The sequence below is a fragment of the Calidris pugnax genome, unplaced genomic scaffold (genome assembly GCF_001431845.1).
Source record: "Calidris pugnax isolate Ruff unplaced genomic scaffold, ASM143184v1 scaffold141, whole genome shotgun sequence".
Taxonomy (NCBI): Eukaryota; Metazoa; Chordata; class Aves; order Charadriiformes; family Scolopacidae; genus Calidris; species Calidris pugnax.
In genome coordinates, this window is record NW_015090902.1 from 4,241,308 (window position 1) to 4,268,615 (window position 27,308).

At 36.9% G+C, this 27,308-nt stretch overlaps 1 protein-coding gene across 10 annotated transcripts in view; it reads right to left on the reverse strand.

Annotated features, from left to right (window-relative positions):
• DLGAP2 (discs, large (Drosophila) homolog-associated protein 2) overlaps nucleotides 1-27,308 on the reverse strand; it is a 409,096-nt gene that overhangs the window by 257,970 nt on the left and 123,818 nt on the right. For all 10 annotated transcript variants that reach the window (XM_014948945.1, XM_014948944.1, XM_014948948.1 and 7 more), the window contains exon 2: nucleotides 6,164-6,196. In XM_014948945.1, the coding sequence (XP_014804431.1) occupies nucleotides 6,164-6,196 (33 nt within the window). The remainder of the gene's footprint in view (nucleotides 1-6,163; nucleotides 6,197-27,308) is intronic.

Genomic DNA, 27,308 nt, shown 5'->3' on the forward strand with positions numbered 1-27,308 from the left:
AACTTGAAAAAGTTTCCACGAAGATGAAAAAAATCTAATCACTTCACTTTGACAGTAGTAGCTAAAGTGTTAAAAAAACCAAAACAAACAAAAAAATAAACAACAAAATCCCACAAACAAACAAAGAAAGGTATATTAGCAATACTCAGATCAGGAGGACGTTTCATACTACCAGTGATTTTCCCAGAACCTATTATTTAAATGTTAGGAAGTAAGTTCACACAGTGACACAAACGTGACTATTCCTGGAACCCAAGGTGTTGGCATACAAATGGATCAAAATAGATAGATCAAAGACCTTGACCTTGTATTTAGATACAATTTTTCATACATGACTGAATAAAGTCCGCATTATGTCCTTCACTTCAGGAAATAATTCATAATTATTATTATGTTGATAGCAGGAACAATAGACTATTTAACTGTTTCAGTGGTACAAATACAGAACAAGAAACTTCCTAATTTGAACAAACAATGTGAAATTCTTATTATTAGCAGGAAAAGAAGCAATATTAAAATTAAGCAAAGTAGATTTTATTACATGTTATTGTTTCCTTAAAGTTTTTAGGATCATATGTTGTGAAATGTACTTTGCTTCCTAAGACAACTTCAATTTTTGTTACTGTTAATTGTTGGTCTAGTAAATACAGCATAAGTATAAAAAAGTTAAGACTACAGGACTCTTGAAAGTCATTGCTAACAGTGGAAAAACTGCCAGTTTTCAGCGTGGATTACTAAATGTTAAGATTACTGAAATGAAGATTAGCAAAATTCTCTAGAGTTATTAATATGCCTGTAATAGTTTTCCACTGGATACCAAGGGAAATGTTTATATTCAGAGCCAGAACTATCCAGATGGAACATCATCAATATTAAGACATATTGCCAAGTTTAAGGTATTTTTCTGAAGTACCTATTGTCCATTCTTTATTTTAACAAAAAACCAAACCAGACCAAAATAAAACAAAAAAACCCCAAACCCAGACTTATTCCCCCTCCTCAAACGCTAATACACTAGTATTAACCAGAGCACAGGGGGCACCTAAAATAAATCCACCACTCTAATAGTGACAAAACTAAAAAAGCCAATTCCTCAAGGAAATCAACATTTTTTTGTTGTTACTGCCAATTATTTATTTATAGTTCTTGTATTTCCCAAATTCTACTGAATATTTCATGCAAAAACAAAAAAAATCAATTAAATCCTTCTTCAACTTTCAGTCAGATTAAAAACACTTCCATTATTAATTGACATAAACTTTTGTGCGGATAAGGGACGTTCTTGTAACTGCTAAAAATTTTGCAGAAACTCATTTCTTCTAGAGAAAGACAAAATTATCTTGGCATCTTAGCTTGAAAATGCAAATCAACAGTAAAAAACAATCTTCATCTTCTGACATTTGGATTTATTGTCAGATAATATATAACTGTCAGAATATTCTCAATCTTGTGGCACTTGGGAGTCACATGGTATCTATGCATTTGTTGTTAGAACTATTAACTGTTTTAGCTTAACCAAAGAACAGTTAGTTTAGGAAAAAAGACAATGTTGGCTTTGAGAGGCATTAAGAAATAGGTCTCCTCCAAGCTCTCCTTTTCAATGGAACATGTATTTTACCATTTAATGGAAAGTCACTGTTCTAAGGTTGCTATCACAAGCTTGAACTCAAAATTTAACAAACAGCAACCTCTTCTTGTACCAGTTACTTGCAAAAAATAACGGGCAAACTTAATTAAAACTGTAGGTGCATACCACAGCTCAAAAGAGATCTGAGATGATGAGGAAGAATCTGAAAGAACAGTAAGCAGGACTACCTACTACTTACTCCACAGTCTTTGCATAACTGCTCAGCATATTCTACCACTCTCATAACACATCAGGAACTTCTACAGAGAGAAGCTTATTTTCATCACTGAATACTCCTAAATATATTGGAAATTGCTTTTAGCAACACAGTTACAGGAGAGAAACCTGAACACCTACAGCAAAGTTAACCTGGGTTTCCTCTCTCATGGACACCGAAATAAAATTCTACACGTAGCCACTGCTTTTTATCTCAAACTGATAAGAATCCAACAAGACCAACAGAAGGTCAGCCGAAAAGGCAGTGCTCCCAGGGCTCTTTCTCTCATAACAGGGACAGCAGATACTCGGGAAAAAAAAAACGCATTTTTCCATGCTCTCTCTAGTTTTAAGAGAGAAGTGTCTGAGGAGAAGTAGAACATACAATGATGCTTCTGGTGGATAAAGGACTACCTGAAACAAGTTGTATCTTTATCATTATTTTCTTCTGTTGAAATAGGTGAGACACTGAAATGCTGGAGAGAGTCAGACCTTGTATTAATTCTTCTCAAAATTCACTAGAAACATCCCCATTTAGTGCTATTCTTTTTTAACACCACATTTTCCAGATCTGTGTGTTCAGGTAAAGCTTATGCTGTCAAAGAATGTGTAGAGGTGTCTATTTTTACAAAAGTTGAAAAGCGCTGGTATTGTACAGGACTGCCGATTTATCTTTAAGGAGGAAAGAAATAGAATAATAATAAAATACAAAGGCAAAAGCCCTGAATAGAAACAGTAGGTCACTAATGGAGTTGTGAAGGATATTCAGAATGCCTGGAAGAAAGCTTTCATTTGCATAGGCTTTAAGAAGACAGAGCGGTCTACTGAAATCTTAGCTGCCACCAAACTTGTTTGCTGCTTTAGTAACATAGAAAATTAGATTTGTTAATATAGTCCTTTCAAAAACTTCTGTGCATAAATACCAGGAGTTAGAATAAACATCTGCTTAAGGTTTAATGGACGTAATTGTTCCTGATACTTCTCATGACTACACCAGTCTTTCTAACAGAGTATGTTGGGTGTCACGAAGACTGAGGTAGACACATATGTATAATGTTCTCTTCTCACTTAAAATCTGAGCAGGAAGAAAAAAGAGGAAAACACCACAACAGTATTTATCATGACAACATAATCTGTCAACTGCAGATCACTTCCACAAAGGTAACTGTTGTCACATGTCTGAAAACACATTATTGCTGCCCTTGCATCTCCAGAAGATGGACCAGGCTGAAGCAGCTGCACTAATGGGATTTATTAAACCACTAGCTTTGTCTTCTGCAACTTAGTTTCCTCCTGTTACAAAATAGGCCACCTGGTCTTCAGGCATCTCACAGTGACAAGAATGGTAGCTGATGTGCTTGTCAGTAACAGAGAGCAAAGCATGATTTTTGAAACAGAACACATAACCCTTTGCAGCTCATATAAAGGACTGATTCTCAGACCTCAGTGTCGTCCAATTCATTCTCTTTAGATGGGCTGCAGAGGAGGACACACAACACACATCTTTTGACGGATCCACAAATTCCACAGACAAAACACTGAAAAGTGACATCTGTATTCTGATAATTTATATCACCCTCTCAAATCTGATATTTTTTCACTCTATAAACCATGTACTCCCATTGTCCCACACCTGTGCAACAACCTGTATGCAAATAAATGCACTTGCTACCAAAGTGCAACACTAACTGCTAAAAACTTTGCTAAGTGCCCCCAGCAAAAAGTTCAGTTTTACAGAGCCCTTTCCTACTACACTTGGCTATACTGATAATCCAGGGCAAAACTGCTGGTTTTGAAAGGAGGGGTGATGGCTAGATAAAGGGTGAACCATCACAAGAACACTGAAGACTTCAGCTGACCAATTTGACAATCAGAATTTGTGGCTTGCAATAGGCTTGCATTCGGCCACCTTTCTTCTAGAAGGTGTTCAGAAACTCACCGCTAGCAGCCTGTAGGGTTTTCAACAAATGGCATAAACAGAGGAACTCAGAAGTGGTAAGACGTGAAGCCTTGTCTGCCTCTATCTCAAGTCAGGGAGATTTCTCCACATCTACTGTTTCATGAATGAATCTCTGCCTACCACTTTGGAAATGAATACAGGAAGCCTACACAATGGTGTAGGCCTCTACACACTGTAGTAAGCCTACTGCAATTTTGCAAATTCATCTCAAAGTACATTAATATACTTAGTGAACTTCGATTTTTTTCTGAAAAGGATGAGGAAAAGGAACCTGGAGGTTAATGCTATCTACTATTAACTGATATTTTTTGAATTTGCCTCTTTGGTTTATAGTTTGTATTTATGGTATCTCAAATTTCTGAAGAAGACTACATAGAAAAGTCAGCAATTCCAATTAAAACCTTGCAAAAAGTTGATTTTTTAGTTCTTCCCTACTTTTCTAAGTAACTCAATTAGTTTACATGAAACCAAACCAAAATTTAAAGAATGTTCCTGAGGAAAACTATATTTTTTGAGGTTTGAGTTGTTGGTGGTTTTGGTTTTTATTTACATGAAAAAGATGCGAAGTTTCTTTAAGAATGGTCTTTTTAAAACTAAAGTCATGTCTATTGAGCAACTTTTTCTTCCCACAAAATCACATGTAAAACTTCTGTGAATGTTCAGTCTTAAATCAGAAACTTTGCTCATCTGGCAAAGAAAAGAACCTAAGATTCTAAGTCTTGTCAGTAACCTAAGCTGACATTAACATCAATACTTTTAAAAATGAGGCAGAAAATTAATAATTAGCATGCTAGTAATACTATGTCTGAGGGGAGAGTATGGTGATCCAGGACACTGACTCCTGGGAAAGTTCATTTCTACTCAGCTTAAGAAGTGAACATTATGTTCTTGAGGTCTATTCACACACCAATACGTATAATTATCTTTTGATTGTGGGTTTTTAGTCATGTAAACGTTAAACATTTTTATTACTGATTATTTTTGGAGTTCTCTTTTTTACAAAGCCCATGTACATTTATTAAAATTTGCAAAGCTGAACCGATATGGAAGAACAGCAATGAAAAGAAAGAGGAATTATTGTTATAAAGCAGTCATAAAGCAGTTATAAAGCATGCAGTAAAACAGAACTAATCCAATGCACAACTTTAAAGTTGAACAACCTCATCAAGAAAGGAATATCTCATGAAAGCCAAATAAGCACCTGTCTTTTTTTTTTTTCCTTTTCATATGTGTATCTGTGCTATTATAAATTTATCAATTAAAGGACAAAGAAAATTAACAAATTTTGACTGTTTATTTTAATAAGAATGTAAAGTAAAAAAAAATATCTAAAATAATTATTTGTCAGCAGATAACAAAGGAGAAATATATAACTAATGTTTAATTTACTGAGTGATTGCATTAGTTGCAAGCTCTCAAAGCCTTTCACTTCTGGGCTTCATCTCTTAATAACTTCTCCCTCCTAAATTTTTAAAACATTAGAAGTTTACATTGTTTTTCGGAAACTACTCAAGATATAAAGCTGAATGTCTTCGGGAAGAGCCCAGAATCTATAATTTACTTTTTAACTAAGATATTTTGCCTCAGCATTTACATTTGCTATTTCAGACTATGTTTCTTAGACAGACTCCAGATGGTTGATTTGAAATTAAGGTCAGCTTTTTGACATTTTCTTTATAATAGCACCAATGTTAATAAATAAATGAATTAGAGAGGTTTTCCTCAATAATGGCCTACTTTAAAAATCATAATCTCATTGCTTCAGTGTTCATTTAGGTAAATTGTGGGTCTCACCTTGGCATTTAATTAGTCACTTGGAAAAAAACCAAACCAAACAAACCACCAAACACCTTCATGTGGACACATATTTGCACTACATAACAGTTATTGCTTAATTACCTTTATTTCAGAAGCAATATTTATTCACTTCACCTGCTAAAAAGTATTAGCCTCTCTCACTTCTCTGTAAATGTAATATCAAATAGAAAAACATTTTCTCATTTCCCTTTAATGTCCAGTGTTTCTGTTTTCCATCCTCAAAGTGATGTCCTTAAATGTCTCTTCACACTCTCTCTTACGCCAAATTAGTTTGACAAACACACAAGAGAATAAGAAGTAAATATTTCAATTTTTGCCCTAGTGGAATATTTGTCCTTAAAGATTATTTCCTGCCTGGAGCATGTACTGTGCTTTACTCAGCTTAATTCAATTCATTTTTTGGTATCTAACATAGGGAAGAATGTCTCTTATCGGTTCTCATCATTCAGATACCATTTACAATCTACGATACGTGTGTATAATGTGAGTCACATGTTCACCTCTATCTGCTTTGAAAAATAGTAGTAGGAAAATATGCTCACCTTCAGGCTCCCCACAAAGTGTACACTGTGACTCTGCAAAGAAAAAGAGAAAAATTGTAATTTCTTGATTTTAAGATCTATCACAATTAACATCCAAATATAACAAAACTTAGATAACTCAAAATTAGCATGAAAAATACAATTCTATTTTCAGCACCCCATTTTTAACAGCTGCAAAATAACTTTCAAAAAAGAGGTTTTGCAAGAAGAATTTTAAAATAGAACTACATAAATGTCTAGTTACATTTCTATAACTATCACCTTCATCAACTCCAGCTGAACGCATTCATGTGGCAGGACTTTTTGCTTCCACATGACTTTTTTTTGTATTTGTAGATGTACAATACTGCAATGACAACACTCACTCAAATAAAAAGTTTAAGCCTCTTAATGTTTTATTACTGTAGGTAGCAAACTGTAATAGCTACAGAGTTATTGTATTCCATTCTCATAAAAGACTTCCAAGTCATCCCAGGGAAGAGAAGTCAGTCAAACAGTCAATGTAAATGTGCAGTTATACTCTGCAAAATATTCAAGTATAGAAATGAAGGAAATAAAACTCCATCATAACAAACTGACAGTCTCTAAACGTACAATTACTATTTTATTCACACTCCACTATTTGGAAGTTGGCTGACTTAAAAATTATTTTGCATAATGTACAAATATATACACACATGGAGGAAATATTTTAAAGTACCCCTTGAGATCGAGCTGCTTCAGGTGATAGTATCAAGCTGCAGAACAAAGCTATTGTTTAGAATCCAAATACCAGAATCAATTGAAATCACAGAGAATGTAATTAAGTCAGCAGATAATTCTGATATAATTGAAAAAGTCCTACTAGAACAAAACAGCGCAATATATTTTAAATCACAGATCTCTGAAATCTCAATTTTAACACTCAGCAGAAAAATTATACCTCTAACAACAACAAGTATGCTGAAGCAAATATATGTATATGCAGGCACACTCACACACGTGCGTGTGTATACATTTTTATATAAATTCAGTACAAAATGCAGTTTAACATGCCTGGTACACAGAAATCTATTTCAAAAGCTTGTTGAAATTATCTCTGGCCTGGAATGAGAAATGGGAGACTGGACTTTAGCTGTGATCTTGACTTGAAGGCAAAAAAAAGCCAGAAACATCAAATATGAAACACATACACTGAGTAGACTGTCCTTTATAGCGCCACTGTGACATTGCAAGTTATTTAGAAATACTTTCTCTGTACAGGTAAGAGGCCATCTCATCATAACCCACTGTTACAATGGTACTTGACCCTTTATCTTTCATATATTTTAATAACTTTAATAATTGTTTTTTACTACTGCCAGAGATTGTAGTGTAGATGAGGGAAAGGAAGGAGAAAAAATATTTTTATCCAGGCAACTCTGCAAATCACAACTTTTAAAGCAGCATAAAGTTGCATGATAGAGAGGAATTCATTTTGATGCGGTTCAGCACCCAGAAACACGCAGCTGAGCTGTCTATTGATAGACTCACCAGGGTCCCCAAACAGATCTGACAAACTGCAGACAACACCCCAAGAGCAAAAGCTTGAGAAAAACCACCGACAAAAAGCGTGAAAAGCCCCGTCTCTGATAACACAGGCCAGTTTCTTTCACTGCTGGATGAAAAATGCACTTGCCACAACCTGAAGTGATGCAGAGAAAGCAGCTCAGAAGATCTTTTTTTCACTTTTAATTCAAAGACTTTCTGAGCTTTTACTGAGAGGGGCTGCCTGTCTGTGTGCAGTTTATTATCCTGATTGATAAGGAAGAACAAGCTGAGACTTGGTTTCTGAACTTCTGACTTTTAGCTGATCCTCTACTGATCAGTCCTGCTAACAACTGCTTCACTGGTTTGTTACGATCCAAAGAGTCTGCCTGACATTTTTGGCAGCTCTAAACACCACCTTCCAAAGGTCCCCACTCAACAGTACATATTATTAGCTTCCTTCTTTTCCTCACTAACATAAATGAGTGCCAATATTGCAAATCTGCACCAGGGTAAATAGTTCAACTGCAAAATAAGGCTTGTAGCTACGACTGGTGCCAGGAAGTCATCCAAAAGCTAGATAGGTGTCAGGATGATCCCCACCAGACCACTGCTGCTTTGGACTTCTTTCGGGTGTTTAAGGTCCCATGTTTATGGGAGAGCCACATGTTTCTTCCCCTACCTCAGCATCTCCAGGAGAGTTCATGGGGAGGGGATTTTGTTTTAATTCATCAATGTATGCCTTCCAGAGACTGGGAATCAGTTCGGACTGACAGCGATGCCTCTTTCTCCACTGGTAAGAAGCAGACTTTGCGGATGCGGATGATTCACCAGTGAGCCTCTGTTTACAAATTTCCCCACTGTAGTTTGCTACCGTGGGGGAGGACTAGATACCCTTTTTGTTGGGCTTGACACATACAGATCGAGTGACAAATAAAAACACAACCACTTCTACAAGACATGTGAACAACATGACAGGGAGATTGTAGGGAGCACTGTTTTCCATAGAGCCTCTGTGTGTGTGGTGTGTGTGTGTGTGTGTTTGAGAGAGAGAGAAATAATTAGGTCTATCTAGATCCGTACATTCTATGGTAATTGTTGAGAGATTGCATGTCCTAAGTTTCCAAGACCAAAATCATATAAAACATACGCATCACACTCAAATATCTGTAGGTTTGCATTCTACAGAAATACAAAAATCTTAAAATCCTGTAACAAAGCTGCATCTTCAAAAGCATTTCAGCTTCTTTCCTCTGTAATAAACTTGCTTATCTTGGTAGAAAAGATCTTTCTGGTAGATAGCTCAATACTAAACACCTGTACTAATTTGGGAATTTCTGTTCTGGGGTCAGATGACAGCAATGAAGGATATGACAAGAGCGTAAGAAGTTACCACTCCATCGGGTGAAATGACATTGTTTGGGCTGAGATGCACTGCATCTAAGGTTGGGTGTCTCAGTATTCATGTTCAAAATCTAAACTAGTCTTAAAAGATTTGCCAATTAGTGGAAAGAAACAGGCACGTAAACTGCCTTAGAAAACCTCTGTTAGCACGAGATAAATCAATACATCACTTTTTGTAATTACCCCTTCCTTTTTCTTATGGTGTCAGGGGTCTTAGACTTAGGCTATATCTTCACAATAACATTCACAGCAAGAAAGAAGGGTTCATTGTATGCGACCTCTGGAGGTCTTCTGTTCAGGCTCCCACCATGAGCAGAGCTGTCACCAACACGAGTCCAGCTCAGCTGGGGTTTTGATAGCCATGTCCTGAAAGCCACTGTGGAAGGAGATTCCAAAGCCTCAGTGGGCAGCCTGCTCCAGCGCTGCATCAGCCTCATAGGGTCCTACTTGCATCTCTCAGCCTGTGCTTCGTGGCCATTCTTCCTTCTTATATCACCCCGCGCTGCCAAAAAGACTTTGGTTCCATCCTGCCTGTAACTCGCCTTCAAATAGCTGTAGCCTGCTATGGATCTTCACCTCAACAAATAAGCCCAGCTCCTTCAACTACTCTGATCTGAGGGCCCTCTGCTAGACTCCTTCCAATTTCTCCCTATGCTTCTGGCAGCAGAGCGCCCCAACCACTGAACGCAGTATTCCAGGTTCAGCCTCACCAGCACCCAAAGGAAATAATACCCTGCTCAGATTTGCTGCTCATACTCATCCTGGCGTAGCCCGGTACGCAGTTTGCCTACTTGCAATGAGAATGAGTCTGCTGACCCACGTGAAACTTGCTATTCATGTTCCTTCGGATAAAAAATAAATGAAAAAAATCAAGTCTTAGTAACACCAGTCCCTTGATCCAAGTCTCCCACCAATTATAACAGGGCTAATGTAGGGCACAAAGGAAGAGGGAATGTGTGGCTTAATGAGGCCAGACCAAGACTGCTCTTTTTAGGACTGGCCAGCCCGTAGACTGGCTCAAGGGAATTGTGAAATCTCAATCCCAGGAAAGTAACTTCTGTAGGCCCACCCTGGGTAAAATGACATCTAAAGTAAAAAGTGCTTAAACTACTGCATGTTGTGATGGAGTTGGACCAGGGACATTACCACGTTTCAGACAAAGATATTTCTTAAGCCTCTCCTTCTCACAGTTCCTAGTAATGGATTATGACTCTACATATCTGATTCATCTGAAGTATTATAATGATACTAGCACAGATGGTATTTTTTTTTTTAATATGTTGCTAATCAGCTGCACTTAACAAAGATGCTCATTCTTGAAAACTCTCATATATGTGAGTAACTTCTTTGTCATTGCTCTCAAAAGTAAAATGACTAAGACAGGTAAGTGTTCAGAGATTTGTGACCCAATAAATCAATAGAACAAGGAAAACTTGTATTTATATTATTAATCTCACTCTATCATTTTGAAATTGTCTAGCCAACAGAAATAATCTTCCCAGATACAAGAACTTGTTGACAAAAGAGGTCATAAGAAAGATCTTTTGAAGAAACAAATTTATCATGAAGACACAAAAGTTCTTTCCCCCCAATATTAAATTCATTTTATTTTGATAGTTTTTTCTTTTCTAAACTAAATGATAACTACAACTAAAAATAATAACCCAGACATACAAAGGCCAACATTCTTTCTCCAAAAAGTCGTGTTCAATGTTCAATTTTAAACTAGAGTGAAGATAAATTATTCTGCTAAACATGTTCACCTTTCCTTGCTTTATATATACTTTCCTTATATGGCTGGTGAAAATACAATAAAATCTCCTTTTAAGAATAGATTTTACAATATACAAGTTGATAAAGAAAAAAATACATGGGCTGGATGAAAGTTACAAAATAACCATTATGAATAAATTACAATTCAATGTACCCATATCAGCTACACAATGTAATAAGACTAAGACAACACAATATTATTAGCATTTAAAATCAGTTTACAGAAAACAGTTGAGGGTATTTAATAGTTAACTACACTTTAAAGTACACTATGCTCTCAAAGAGGGTTTACCCAGATTATGGCATCCAAGCTGGATGAGTTTTGACCGAGGTATATGGAAGTGACAGTATGACAAGAAATAATAAGCAGAGGTGAGCAGCAGTGCTGGAGACAACTTGTCACCTGAGCACCATATTCAGAAAACAGACACAGTCAGCCCTTCTGGCTCCCCCTTGAATAACACCACACATCCAGGTTTGTATTCCCACTTCATCTGTGTAACAGACCTTTCTGTTTCTCTTTTCGTCTGATACCACCAGAGACCCTTTGCAGCTCCTCCCTGCTGCCATGTATGTGCTCTATTGCTTATATTTATTTTGGGTTTTTTTTTCCCACTCCGGTCTAAATATATTTACTGAGCGGCCAAAAAAAAAAGATACCCCTGTTATATAATTACTGAATATCACTGCTTATTTGAATCCAGAATTCAATGCATCAGAGGAAAACTGGAAATTATTTTTGTTTCAAAGAGAAATACGGTTGGTCTTGCAGAAAACAATTTTTGGTTTGCTTTTTTTTCCCCCTTCGTTTATGCAAAATAATAATAATTTTAAAAGCAATAAAAACATAGATCAAATTCCAGTAAGGAAATTTAGCAGACAGTGCTTTAGATTTTGGTTCTAATGACAAGAAACACAACTGTTTCTGACAGTATTTCGTCAATGTCTCTTTACATCATTTTACTGATGGCAGTGAAACAGAACTCTGCAACACTCACAGAGACGTAGAGTAGCCATGCATTATATCGAGATTTAGTGCAACTGAAAGCAAGATTAAACTTTATGGCTAAACTGTGAGACTTTTAATAATTTTCAGGATTTTAATCCAATATTTGTATCTAAGCTTGTTTATAATAGTGCTAATAAAAACTGACCATATTATGAACTATGTTTTCTCTTTTCATGTCTATTTTTTCTCCTACACCTTTTGTCTTCATCTGTAGCTTTTTCCTCCTGTTGATACCTCTCCATTGCACTCTACCTTCAGCAGAAACATCAACATGACAGAACCATGGGATATACTGGAAGGTCTCACCATGTCTGCCAAGATTCTCCCATTCACAACCTCTTGGTTCCACACTGATACCGGAGCAAATCCTGTGGAGATCTCCTGCTCCATGCTGTCACCCGTGTAGGTAAGTTATTGAAAGACACCTACAAAAACCAGCTAGGCTTTTCTTATGCTAAGCACATTTGAGATTTACCTACAGAAATTTTTTTAAAGATATTATCTAAAACCTTTCATTACAGGGAATATAACCCTCTCTGCTGCTAAACTATCTTCGCAGCTGGAAAGATTTTTCCTAATTAGTCCAAACAGGCATTGCTTTTGACTATGCAGATGGAGAATAAAATTTTTAACGCACTTCTGAAAAAAATAACTAATTCAGATACTCATTGTTTCCTTCAGGTCTTGTTTTTTTGTATTCTAAGCCTTCAATTTTTCCTCACAGTCATGGGCTGCTAATATTCATCTCATCTTTGCTGGTTTTGCCTGGAGTCTTTCCAACTTAACCATATCTTAAAGTTTTAAGTGCCCCACCCTGAATACAGTACACGACCAGAAACCTTCGACTGCCAGGTAGAGCAGAATAGTTACACTCTTACATCCTTTTTATATTTCTAAGAATACTGTGGGCCTAATTTTGGGCAGCACTTCTTGACTGAAGCATTTTCTTGATTCAAATGAGATCTCATCTTATTCTTAGAGATGGGAATTTGACTGGCGGTACCTTGAGCAGTCACCGTCATAAGAATGAAATAAGTCAAGGATATTTTGTTAGTCTGCCTCTGCAGTAAGAGCACTATTTGTGTAATCCAAGTAAACCAAGTGAAATCCACAAAGCATTCCAGGTGCTTCTTACAACTTTTTGTTTGAAACTATGAAGTCGAAAAAATAATCAAAATGACACTACACCAAAACACTGTGGTTCTTACAGTATTTTGAGTGCTGACAAGTAGTACAACAGGAAGAGAAAGCAACTATATTTGGACTCGGGTATTGTTTTGGCCCATTTACATGAACAGTCATAAAAGAAATAAAGAAAAATAATTTCAGGTTATGCAATCAAAAGAAAAGCAAGCAATTATACATATATACATACACACACACACCTGTCTATCTTGAAACCTTTTTTCTTCTTCTGAACAATATTATATATACAAAAATTAACTAGCAGCCGTCAGTTCATCATGCAGAATGTACTGAAAAATGTAAGAACAACTAACTATTGTTTAGAACTGGTGTAGAAATAGCCAATAAATGTATTTCATCCCTCTGAAATTATATGTGAAAGCACTTCTTGCCGAGTGCAAGAGCCTCCTTTCCTGCCTGCCTCCCACTTACAGTATGACCACGCTCAAGATGAGATTCCCTTGCGTTGACAATTTCAGCTTTCTTGAATCTTTCCTTTTAACTGGGGTATTCATAACAAAGGGCCTTTTACTGCCCAGGATCAGGCCTCGGGGTTTGGAAAAAAAAAAAAAGGTCTACTAGAGTTTTGGAGAATAGGAAATATACAATGGAAAAAAAACTCTGTGTGAGATGCTAGCAGCTGAGGTATATTGGGAAAGACAGAGCAATGGGAATGAGTAGCCTTGAGAAGGGCAGATACTGAAAGAACTTTAAATAAAAACAGAATACAGAATAGCCACTATTAAAATAGAATGAGCCTAAAGCAGAAGAAAATCAAACAACCTGGCAGCAAACTTTATATCCTTTTGAGCAAATGAACTGACATCCAACCAAATGCATAAAGCGACCACTAAGAGCCTGTTATTTTCCCCAGATAAAAATATAAGGTTCATGCTCAAAGCAATGCCAGAACCTATTTACAGTACTTGCACATCAGATCCTTCTCCATATGGAGTTTACACATTACACGTGCATTAACCAAGCCAAGAGATTTCAGAAATGAATTATGAGACCAGACAATCAAATATTTTCATAGGAAAACAAAAATAAGTGAAGCAATAAAAAGCAAAATATAAACCACTCAAGAAAGAAAGATAAAAAAAAGTTAATGTTTCTCTTGGTGATCTGAATACAAATACTTTCTTTTCAGAGGAGAATTCATAAACACAGTAATAAAATGGATGTGCTTAAGCACACTTCTGATACGCATTTCCAATACACACTATCAAAGCGCAGAGTCCAAATACCCTGAATGAGTCCAAAAAAGACCAGAAGATGTGTTTATAAAGAGCAAATCTACATGTTTTTCTCCTCATTTTTACACTTGTTTTCTAGTATTTGACATTCAAAGGTTAAAGTGAGTCATACTCCTCGCAGCCGAGGGAAAGAAACTTACCACCCCCTAATCATCATCGTTGCATCTTTATGAAAAACACCAAGTACAGTAAGGTTGGTGATAAAAAAATTGTGAGAGCAGGGACCCACGAGAGTGCTGTGAAATACAAAACTGAAGTCAGTCTGCACCAGAGGCTTGCTCCAAACCCCCTCTGGAGTCAATGCAAGTGTTGTTGGAGTTCAGCAGACTCAGGGTCAAACCTCACCAGCATACTAATGGAAAACTAGCCAGGCTATCTATCACCATTCCTCTACTTTCTGTCTTGTTTTCTCTCTCTTCTTTCACTTTCCTCATTTTAAGACATTTCACCAACAACCTCAGAGCCTCATAAGAACAAGTAAAAATAGTATAAATCCAAGTTGGGCACGAGCAAAGAACCAAATAGACAGATGGCAAAAAATATTCAATGGGACAGCACAGTTATAACATAGATCACGTACTCTGATACTCTGAAGGTTAAGTGGATTTTTTCACTCCTTTCTCCTCCTTTGCTCTCATCTAGGAATCAAATTTGAAAAGCATTTAAACGGAATTGACTTGAGAAACAGATTTAAGGTGGTAATTTGAAATACAAAGGGTATGCAAAAAATTATGTAACTATTGGAAAAGGGAAGATACCAAGTCCAGGATGTATCCGCACCTGGGCAAGACTGTTGAATGATGTCCTTCATGTAGAATCAGTAATGTATATCAACTTAGAACAGTACAGGTTAGAAGAGACCTCCTGAGGTCGTTAGAGTTTATCCCTCAATTCAGAGCACCGCCAGTTTCAAAGTTACATACCCACTCAAGTTTTGAAAATCCACCAGGAAGGAGAATCAACAGTTGCCCTAGGCAACTGTTCCAGTGTTTGACCACCCTCACCATAAAGAGTTTTTTCCTTGTGTCTAATTGAAATTTCCCTTGCTGCAACATCTATCTGTTCCCTCCCCGTCCTTTCACTGTCATGTCCATTAAGAGTCTGGCTCCATCTGGCTGTAATGACCCATTAAGCAGCTGAGGACAGCAATTAGCTCTGTTCTCCTCTTAGCTTCCTCTTCTTCAGGCTGAACAAATCCAGGTCTCTATGCGCATCATATGCTCCAGTATCCTACCCATCTTGGTGGCCGTCCTCTGGACAAGCTTCAATTTGTCTATGTCTCTCTTATACTGGGGTGGGGGTGTGTCGGGGGCGAGAAAAGGGCACTGCTCCAATTGCAGCATCTGAAGTGCCAAAAAGAGTGGAATAATCACTCCCTTTAACCTACTAGCTGTACCGATGCAGCCCAGCGCGTAGCCAGCATTCATTGCTGCAGATACACTTCTGGGATTCTAACAAAAGGGCACTCAAACACAAAAGGACTGTGATACACAACTAAAGCTTTGAACTGGTTCAGTCCCGAATATGTAGGGACCTCATACGCTAAGTGCCTACTCGAGAAGGTTACAGCAGCAAACTCTGATGTGCCAGGCAATGTCTCTCAACAGCTAGAGACCATAGCTCAAGGACTTATCTGTGGTATAAGCTTTTTCTAATATCCTGAGAAGGAATCCACTATGGATTCCTTCTTAAATATAGGCTGAGGGGAGCAAGGCTTGTTTACAAGAGCACTGAGCCATCCTCTGTAAGGATATATAAACGTGACCTCTGTCATAACCATTATAAAGGCACAAAGAGCTCATTGCAGGATTCAGACCTAAGCTCAAAATAACAACAGTGCTTAATTTTAGCTTTTACAATAGAAAATAAAGATATACTTGGGGTAGTAGGAACTTTCCACTGAGTTAAACAGGAAAAAAAAGAGTTTGCAATTTTCTGCAAAACAACTACTAACTTCAGCTCCAAGCTCCTAACTTGTTGTGGTGAAATAAGCAACCACACCTTTACGAAGCCCCTATGATGGAACAAGGTGCAAAGTTGGGCAGATCTGGAAACTATTTATGGATGAAGTTTTCCATAGCGAACATTCCTTATGAACATTCTTTAAAAAAAAAAAAACCACCCTAAATTCCAGTTGCAACTAAATGAACAATAATCAGAACTGGAGATACATCCTTTGAGAAAAAGATGTAAAATTGCAACAAAGAAATAGGAGTTGAGAGTCCAAAAGTATTTCATGAAGCTGAAAATAAGATGGAATTCAATAACTAAAAAATAGTCTGATCTTTTTGCAGAAGCATTCATAAATTTGACCTTAAATAGCCAAAACCAAAGTGTGAACAGAAGATCTAAATTCATTATTTCAACTGTGTGAGTACATTTTCTTTCTTCAATACATCATGTACACAGCAATGTATACCTCTTTCAGCTAATCTCACCTTTTAGATAACTGCAGCAAGCTAGTATCCCTGTCACTGATTTGACCTTCACTTCCTTTATACTTTCGAAATGGTCTGGTGATTTCTTTAATAGTTAGCTACAAGGAAGTCCAGATCTGCAGTATTAGGAGACTGTACAGATGACAATTGTCAAAAGAAGGCCTAATGTCAAAATAAAAATTGTTAACATGCACTAAGCCATAGTTGTAACTGCTAAGTATCACGGACCTCTATGCATTGCTTAGAAACTTTGGGGAACTTGAAGTGCAAACACCCAGAACTTGTATAGGATGCTTTTGTCTGGTCCTTAAACACCACTGAAATGAGAATCTCAACACAAGCCTTGCAAGTATTTTAGATGTCGTTATTAATATATTAAAACCCTCAGAAACCTCTCAAGATTAAATTAATGTATAATATAGTCGGCTAATTAAGTTGAAATCATTGACATTATCATCACTGGAGTAAACTTTTATTGACCAGTTTAGCCTAAGGGCAGGATACTGTTGCTAGCCCTATCTGAATGTTATTGCCTTTTGCAAATTAAACATTTTGTGGTGCCAAATGTAAGATGAAGTTATATAATTACACGTCACTTTCAAGACAGTAAAAAAGCAGGAGTCCAGAAAAAAAACTAATCCATATCAAGTGCCTGAAATTTCTCAGATTAGTCAACTGAGTCTAAAGCAAAATTAATTTCTTTCTGTTGTTCAGAACCACCTTTTTTTCCACTTCCAAATCCATTAAATAAAGTTTTTACTATAACAGCCTCTTTCAATCTTAGAGTAGTAAGAAAATGTCTCTACTTCCTAACAAGATAGTGGAAGAAAGTTTACATTTATAAAAATGAAAAAATCACAGATTAATTGAGCAGTTTCTCTTTACGATCCAGTGTTCAGTGTCTTTGCCAAGAAACTGTCACCCTCAGTTTGTTTTTCTGTCTGAATATTTAAATGGGAGATAATTTGCTTGAATCATGAGAACTTTGTTGTTCATTCAGCCTTTTCTGTTAGATAACCATACCAAACTCTGCTGATGGACCTCTAAACAGTGTCCTAAGTGAGGTCATCTGCAGGAATTTAAAGACTACCAACATGGACATTGTGGAGTTTCCAGAATTTTACTGGCCTCCATCAAATTATTTACAAGATGTAACTAAGGGGTAAATTCCTGAAAATTTGAAACTAAGCTGATTATTATTAACAAGGAGATAATATTGAATTACTTGCAAGAGACAAGTATTGAAAAAGTTATGATCCAGATTTTAACAGTAAAATGAGAAATAATTATACACAAGTTCCTCATAAATAAATGTCATAAACAACTAGTCTATAATGCTAAATTGTCATAATCACAGAAACACCACTGAATTACTAATCAACAGAAAACAGACATACACAGGTGTGAAATTAGCTGTCTGTCAGATTTAATACTTCATCCTTAAAAAAACAACAACATCACAACATGATTTGCCATAGCTAGTTTTCAGCACTATTTATCTAAGTTTTCCTATTTAAAATATTTCAGTTATTGGATGATGTAATTAGACAAGTACTGTGGTTGAAAAACAGTAAAGAGTAACATTGGCTAAGATGAAGTCTGAATATAAACACGTTTCCCAATGTATATAATTCTTCATTAAGTTCCCAGGCCCTTTAACAACCATAGAGTCTTCATGCACGAATGATGCACGAATAATAACATGAATCTATCTGTTAGACTTCGAAATGCTTTGGCTTACATGTATTTTTATGGCATAAATTGTCTAGTCTAGTTTTATCATGTCAATATTAATCAAACAAAAATACATTTAACATCTAAACTACGTAGAGGAATTGGAGTACTTTGAGCATATTTATGAAACATTTTTACAGCTATTTTTTATCTTACCATGTTCTGAAGGGTTGTAATTTTACAACCATGTTCTAGAGTTGTAATTTTAGTTCCATCTAATCCCACAGCATTAAAATAAATAAATAAATGATTTTTCATAACAATAAAGTAAAATTCTGGATGTGAAATTACATGCTTTCACATAATTGCACAGAAAGCAAAACCTACAAAAGCAAACAGCTAAATATTGACACTGATTTTAGTAGAACTAAGTACTCTTTTGTACACTTTCTGAAACGTGTATGCTTTGAAATTGGTCCAGATTATGAGATCCTTAAATGTCCACACAGCAAAAATGAAGGAAATTTAAGAATATCTATTCTCTCCTCTTTATTTTCTGACAATTAAGAAAGAGATACATATTCTGACTATGCTAATGCACTAGTAAGTTGCAGCATAACTAAATCAAGAAAATTGGAAAAGAAGTATTTATGTGAAAAAGTTAAATTGCATTTGAGAAGGGAGAAGAAATAATTTCTCAAACAAAGCTTCAGGTAAATCCCCAAGTTAGCATTGCCTCATGTTGCAGGCATTGACTGCAGTGCTTACAACTACCATCCAACTGATATTTCTTTTTGTTAAGCAGAAAAATCGAGATCAATGGCATCTTGCTGTTGAAACAATAATTAGGAATACAAAAGAACTGGTAGCCCTGAGGAAATCCAGATGGTTTTTAAGCAGTGCTTTGGCTTGCTTGTCCAGCTGACCAGAAGCCCAAACTCTGCTTTTAAAAAGGCCTTTGAAAAGAGTAATACTATTGCTGATGCACAAAACGTTGCAATAAACCTGTGTTCCCTATGGCTTCATGTCCTTGCCACGACATTTTAGTCACACTGCTCAAACTAACAACTTACAAGGGTTACGCTTATAAGAAACATTTTTCCACAGTGGAAAGAAACAGTTCTGTATAGCTTACATGATAGGTCTTCTTACTGTAATAGCTCCAAAACTCAATTCAGCTGGTTTGGAAATAAGAAAGACTATCATGAAAGAAAGAGATTTTCCTACGTAAAAGCTAGCAAAAGATCTGCAAATATACAGACAGCAAAAAAAGGATAAGAATGGGCTTTATGAGAAAGAGCTCAGTAACAAGAATCCGGGACTGAAGAGATCAACTCACAAACAACATATTTTTCATCAAGTAAGGTAACATGTAGCAGGAGGTAACAAGCACCACAGAATCAAAGTGCAAGCGTAAAATAATTAGACCAAAATAGTACATGGAAACACTGAGAAGCTGAAAAAGAATACCAATAAAACAAAGAAGAAAGACACAAAGAAAGAAGAAAAGATACATATGAGGATTTAAAGGCGAGTGGTTTTTTAAATGCTGTAAGAATTGGCATTGCAAAACATCTGCAGAAGTTCATATATGCAGAGCCACAAATGACTGCTCAGTTCATGTTTACTGAGACATTGAAGTTCTTTGGAAGTACCACTAACTTCATATAAATTCCCTGGAGAGAGTACACTCATAGTATAGCTAAATGAAATACTCATTCACAGTAGGAGCTTGGTCTAAGTGTGGGAAACGCAGTATCAATACTGTATATGAAAATTGAGAGAAGCGTGACTCAGACGTTTATTTTTTGGAAAGACGGGGAACTTAAAATATACAACAGTAGGAAGTGAAAGATCAGGATCTCGGTATGTGTCACCATTGCTCAGCCAAAATCAAAGAAATCTCACTGTTTTTTATCAATTATTTGGCCCAAGATCTTCCAATCTGTGGGTAATAACACAACTGGAGACAGAGCCAGTAATTAAGAGAATGCAATCGGATTCAAAAGGGTTTCCATTATTTTTTTGTGACTGGATGAGCAGATGGCAAATGCAGCTTAACACAGAAAAAATGTGAGATAATTAGCAGGGAAACCAAACACCAAGTTAGAGAATATGTACTAAATGGAAATCTCATCTAGCAAGCTAATCAAGAGAGGAATTTGGGGGTTATTATGAAAAATAATTAAAACCATCAAATCATTTCACAGCTGCTGGAAAAAAGAAGGCAAAGATGATAGCAGGTTACATTAATAGATAGATGCACCACAAAGTAAAGTGATATTATTAGTGTTCAAGGCATTTATTAAGAACCATCTAGAACACTTCCCCTGGTTCTGGCAGGCGCGGGAGCGTGTGGAGAGGCAGTGCATTACAGATGAAAATCTGGAGTGCTAGTGGTGCCCGCCCAGCGCCAGGCTTCCAGTGCTGTTGAGCCTGAGCATCTCCCAGTGTTAGTCGTGATGTGACAAATGCCACCCAGACCTAGGTAGGTTATTTTTGATTCCCCTGCTCTTACGATGCTATTTCAGAGCCTCAGTCTTTGACGGTGAAAACCATCCCATTAAACACACATTTATTCATGGCCAGTTTATTTAGATCTAGACTATATCGCTCTTTTTTTTTTCCTGCTGTTTACCTCCTTGATATATTTATAGAGAACAATCATATCCCTTCTTGGCCTTCCCCTTGCTGTGTAAAACTTGTCAACCCATTATATATTCTCTTGTAAAGTCAGCACTCCTCTTTCTTGATCACCACAGTAGCCCTATAAGCTCAAGTGCTCCCCTCCATTCCAGCGCAGATTTCTGCTCTGTGAACAGGTCTCTATGCTTGCAGTAATTACTTATAACATCGATATCTTCGTTAACAAGGCAAGGAGCCCCAGGAAAGGGACATGCTTAGCTGTCACAGCAGCCAACAAGTCAGACCAAGTGACTATTGGGAACAAATCCAGAATTGTAAGGGCAATGCACCAGCTCAGACCTATTGGTGTAAATTGCAGTACCCAGACCTGCCTGGGGAAAGAGGCAGATGGGTATGGGGTGCTGAGCTCAGGAGTCTCCTATGGGAGAAGTGGAAGTGGAAAGGGTTGGGGATGTGGGAGGCTCTGGGTTGAACTGGGAGTCTGGAATAGGAAAGTGGGCCAAGGATGGGGGCAGGGCTTTGGAGGGAGCAGGGACGCTGTGGGACTGTGGGACATGGGCAGGGGGAGTCATTTGCAGGACGAGAGAGGGTGTACTGTAGGTAGCTCCAAATGGGGTTGCTTTAGAGTAAATTCAGAAATACGGGGGAGGCTCCAGAGCCGTGTCAGTACCGTTAATCTGGAGTCCATTGGTGGACCAGGATGTACACACATACAAGATGCTCCCTTGCTCCTACTTCATTCTCCTTCTAAATTTTGCTTTGATGAGGAGACTAAATATATGTGACTGAACTGCCTGACCATTTTGCAGTTCTCTGACTCTCCTGCACACTATTTCCACCACCTTCGCCCACTGTCCTGCATTTCAACAGGGAGCTTGACACCTAGAAGACAAGTTGCTAAAAGATCTGAGAATACTGGCATCTGAGCAGAGGAAACAGAAACCCAAATTAAGACCCCCATTGGAAAGGCAGCCGTACAAGCTCACCAACTATTAGATTTGTTCACTCTCCCAATCAGCGCAAGTATTATGTTGAAATCAACTATTATACAAGCTGCTCCTTCCCCAGCAGCTGGGATTTAGGGGACATGGGAAAGAGCCAAGCGTACTGTGAATAGGGAGGATCAGCAGATGTTACAGAGGATGTGAAGATATTACTTGGGGTGGGAGGAAGGTTATTTAAAAGGAACAGGACAAGAGAGCACCAGGCTAATGGAACATAGGAACACAGGTCACAAATCTGTAAGATACTTCCATTAGTTCCAGCATTAATCAAACAACTTGCTTGCTTTCCAAATAGAACGTGTCATTACAGTGTTCAGCATAAACCTAATTTTGAACTAATAAATTACTACAAGTCATCAGAGCCAATATATTCAACCAGAAGAATTTTAATATAATGGCTGATATCTAACAGGTATTAATTACAGTTTGATCAAAGAACAGAACATGTTTGTAAATGTTTTCTTTGATTGCATCCCTTAAGTTTGCAGAGAATTACTGATCTCAAAGAAATTTTTAAGCAATATTGAAAAATCACAGTAATTTTTTTTTTAAACAGAACAGAGAATCTCTACATTACTGTTCTTCAGAACATCTCCCTAGAGCTTGACTGTCCTTTGGAGTACTTTCAACCCACATCTGCAATAAAGAATAAGACCTTTACTGTACATTTTTGTATGCCAGCTATTTCTTTCTCATTCCTTTACTCGCTTCCTCTTTTCTACCTGGTAGGTGTGAAACACACAGTCTTATCTTCACATAACAATACAACCATAAATTTACCTGTACTGAGCAAAGCAACACTTTGCTTCTGTTACTGTCAGTCATCTGATTAGTACTTCACTGGAGCAATGGGAATGAAACTGCCTCTGAGACAGATTCCATTCCCAGGATCCTTGCAGGTTCATATACTTGCACAGAATTACATTGGCATTTTTCTTTGGGACTAACAGATTTGTTGTACAAATTAAGACTAGTTTTAAAGTAATATTCTAATTCATTGATACCCTACATGTTTAGCATCATTTACAAGATAGGTTAGTTAACTCAAATCAGAATTTCTAAGCAATGAAAAAGTTCAACATTTAAGCAATTGCTTTTATCCATAACTGGAATAAAACTAAAACATCAATCAATTTTTTAGGTTAAATTACACCAAACTTGGACTAAGCTGAAAAGTTTAACTTTAGTTTATCAGAGAGAAAAGAAACATTCTTTGTACTGTTTGATTTAGTTTGGTCAAAGTCTGTTTTGCTGTTCCTGTTTCTCAGATGTCCTCTCTTCCCATCATGGAAGCTTCCTAGCCACTTCTGTGATGCCATATAGTACCCATGAAAACATATGACCACATATATGATGGGAAAAAGCCAAGTCCAGGAACCTGTTCCATAACAAGAGTATGGATACGAGGAAAGGCTCTCTAAAAGGCATTCAAACCACACCTGTTCATGCAGGGCACTGTCTCTCACAAAAAAAAAAAGCCTTCCAACACAGCACAGCCCTGAAATGTGGCTGATCCAACCTGATGCAGGTTGGATCCTTCCTTTCCAAGATATAATGTTCACCAGATTCAAAATCTGGCATTTTTTGATTTTGCAGGAAACTCTTTCCTCAATCATGGAATAAATAATAAACACCATAGCTCTTCTTCATAGAAATCAACTTTTAGTAGAGGTGTAGAGGCATGATGGAACCTGCAATACATTAAATATTATTAAAGCAAATTCTTGTTTTTACCACCCAACAAGAAGATTCCTAAATACTATAGATATTTTTATTACTGTTTCTGTGCAACTTTGTTCCATTATTTTTGTAAAGAATTTTCTCAGGTAGAAAATAAGAAGCAGCAAGAAATACACTTAGGCCACGTTATTAAAAAAAATAAACTGGAAAAGGCTGCCACAATCTATTATGTCTCTCCTTTTGGCCCTTAGTCTAGATAATCAATGCTGGCTACTTTTCTGCTAGTCATTCAAAGCTGTCACTCTTTCCCTACCAACTCAGCAGCCAGACAGGCTGGTTTACTGTAAAGATTCCCCCAAAAAGCAAATGCATGTTCCTTTCTCTATGAAGCTGCAGAAAAGAGCACTGTGTTTGAAAGAGTTAGGTATGTTTTACAAAACTCTGGTGCATTTAAAATCTAATCATAAAACAATGCCTTGTGCTCAAAGGTTCTTATAAGTGCTTCCACTGTTTCGTCTCCAGTGGGTACTATCAAGTGATTTTATTTTTTTATGTTGACAGTTTACTGTTCAACAAGTAGTTAGAGAAAGGGCTGTGATTTTTCTGAATGTGAACAAGTGGCCACTGGGGGATACAAATGTTATGGTCATGTGGGTATGGGTCAGAATGCCCTAACATATATTTTCATAGAGAACTAAAAAATAAAAAAATAAAAAAAATCTTTCAGTAACTGATATTTTGGCAAAAGCCTGTACATTAGCTTGGGCATAACAATGTCTTATGAGGACTACTGGAAAGCAAAATTCCTCCCTTAGCTTCTTGGTATCAGTGGTGGTCACCCATTTCTAATTTCATGGACTAAACAAGGTTAAAAATACAGCCAAAGGCACACGAAATAGATACTTCCTGCACGTAATTTTGCCCTAAGGAAGAAAATATTAAATGTTAATAATTATATTAATGATCATTATTACAGACAGGCTAGGTCTCTCTCTACCTGCTTTGCTTTTGCATTTGCTTTTCTGAAGGAGCTTGAAGAAAGCTGATGTGCTGGCTACCAGCATATGCTTTAGGTAAGGTGGCTGGGGCGAGAGGGTTCCAGAAAATTATATCCTATTTGCTGGAAAATCACACCCTTCTATGAGACTATCTTATTAAATTTATTTGTTTAATCTGTCATTATAAAACAAAAACAATACTGTTACAAATCGACTGAGACCACATTAATATATTAGATTACAGTGGCTGAGAAATAAAGTAGGCGTTTATAAAACAGGAATCATGATATTCAAGTTTTGTTAAAATGGCATACAGAAAGGTCATTAAATTATATTAGGCTTGTAGGAAAAGGGATAGGCACTATTGTTTAAATTTCATAACATCTGCCTCGGATTCCTGCCAGTTACCAGAGCAATACTGGAGAGAAAAAAAATATCTATCTATTTAAGATATTCCAACTTTAATATAACCTACTCTCTTCCCCCTCATCTGAAGTACAGCATACCTGTAATGATTTTCCCTTCACTCCTCATGCTACCTAGAGTAAGAAGGCCACTGTTTATACGCCTATAGGTGACAGCACAAACAAGGCACAAGGTGTGCAGTGCACACACAAAATGATCGAGGTGGCAAGGAGCTGCACAAAGCAATGGAGTCATCCAAGCATGGAGGGGGCATGAAGATTGCAAGGACTGTGACAGCAGCCACCACTGCCTCTCTCAGGTGGCAGAGGATGCGGTATAACCAGCCTTCTTTGATGCAAGGCATCGTGCCAAGCCTATCGCGTTGGGCAAGTGCTTTTAACAGCTGCAATTAAAAATATACCAGTGTCTCCAGAGAAACTTATTTGCCTTCCCGCAAGTGCATTTTTCTGCCATTCTCTCACTTTCATTCCTCTCCCATATGACACTATCCTAAGGTCCAAAATGTACAAACGAACCAGTGACAGGCTTGACATTCAGTATCTGGCAATTCCCACCGAGATAGCAAATGGCACTCCATGTTACTGGGAAGTGAACATTCCTCAGAGGATCCCAACATATGTCTGCATACCACACTTAAAATTGAGATTTTTGTCACTGCTGTAAAGAAAGCTACCTTAGATCATTTTAAGTCAGATCTTAGTAATTTCAGCTATACAAAAGGAATATTTAAAAAAAAAAAAAAAAAAAGTCCTAATAAGTTTACTCAATATATTACAGAGAATTTCAAAGCATGGGTTTTTTTTTTTTGCATATGCCATCTATGAAGGAACGTAGCATGTTGTCTATGGTACATATGTTTCATGCAAATATGTATTAACCTCTCCACATAAAGGCTGATATGAATATTTATATGTTTTATTCACAATATAACACCTAATTTTTCTCATAGCTTATACCATATATCATAGGAAGCTACCAGGCAAAAATGAGATTATAATATATATGGGAGAAACTGTAACTGTAAAGATATCAAAACCACTTTTACACATTGAAAAAGAAATAGTATATGGAACTATTTTGCTCCACTGTAACACACTCTGAGATAGCAAAGAAAAAGTAAAAAATAGTCACTGTATAAACTTAAAGATCAAAAAAACCAAATTTGATTAAGATAAATTATTTCTTATCTTTTTTCTACTTCACTAATAAATTCCAAGAATTCTTACCCATAAGAGCAAAATTTGCTCTATCAGATTGCAAAGAAAACAAGGAGAATTACTTGAATACCTACAGCTTCTCAGAACTTGAAAAGGGATTTAACCATGGTACTAGTTGTTTACAGACAAACAGATAAGGTAGTCTTTAAAGGGTTAAGTGAAAAGCAACTACAGTGCTGTATGAGCAGGGATGCTGAGTGTATTTTCCTCTACTTTAAGAGCTAAAAGAGGATGACTTGAAGTAAGATTGACATCCCCTACTGTGTCAAGTTGCTTGGATGGTACATTTAGGCTTTGGTCATTTTCAGTCTTCTAATTCTAGTCTTTCTGAACTGATGGGACACACAAACTGCAAACAGAGAGGCTTTTGCAATACCTGAGGTCACAAGAGAGAAGCGATACAGATGGCAAGGCTACCAAGGCCAGCAGGTAAGACAGCAGGGCCAAAGGCATCATTCATAAACATAGCAGTGTGAAAACCTTGCGAATCAAAGCCACTGACTCCTACCTCCTTATTCGTCTGGTTTAGATGGGTTCATGGGTACTTTATCTTGTGGCAGCAAGTCATTATGAAGACTAAAACTGAGTTTTCCATTACTAGAAACTGCTGGTTTTTTTTTCCCAAATTATCTACATTTATAAGATAATTTGAATTTTAAGTCAAATATGTTTGATTAGACAAGAAAATTTTATTTGGCTAATTGTTTTTATTTTTGTGAACACAGCACACTAGAGGACAGTAGAAAATTTCATCTGGGATCTGCACAATAACAGCTCTTGAGCTGTGATATACACATACTACATTCTTTACCCAAATGAATGACACAAAGATTGCTCGTCATAAGAAAAGTCAGTGAACATTATATGGAAAAGACATCAGAACAAAGGAGATAATTTGCAGATGATGTTAGTTCTGTAAGAATAAGAGT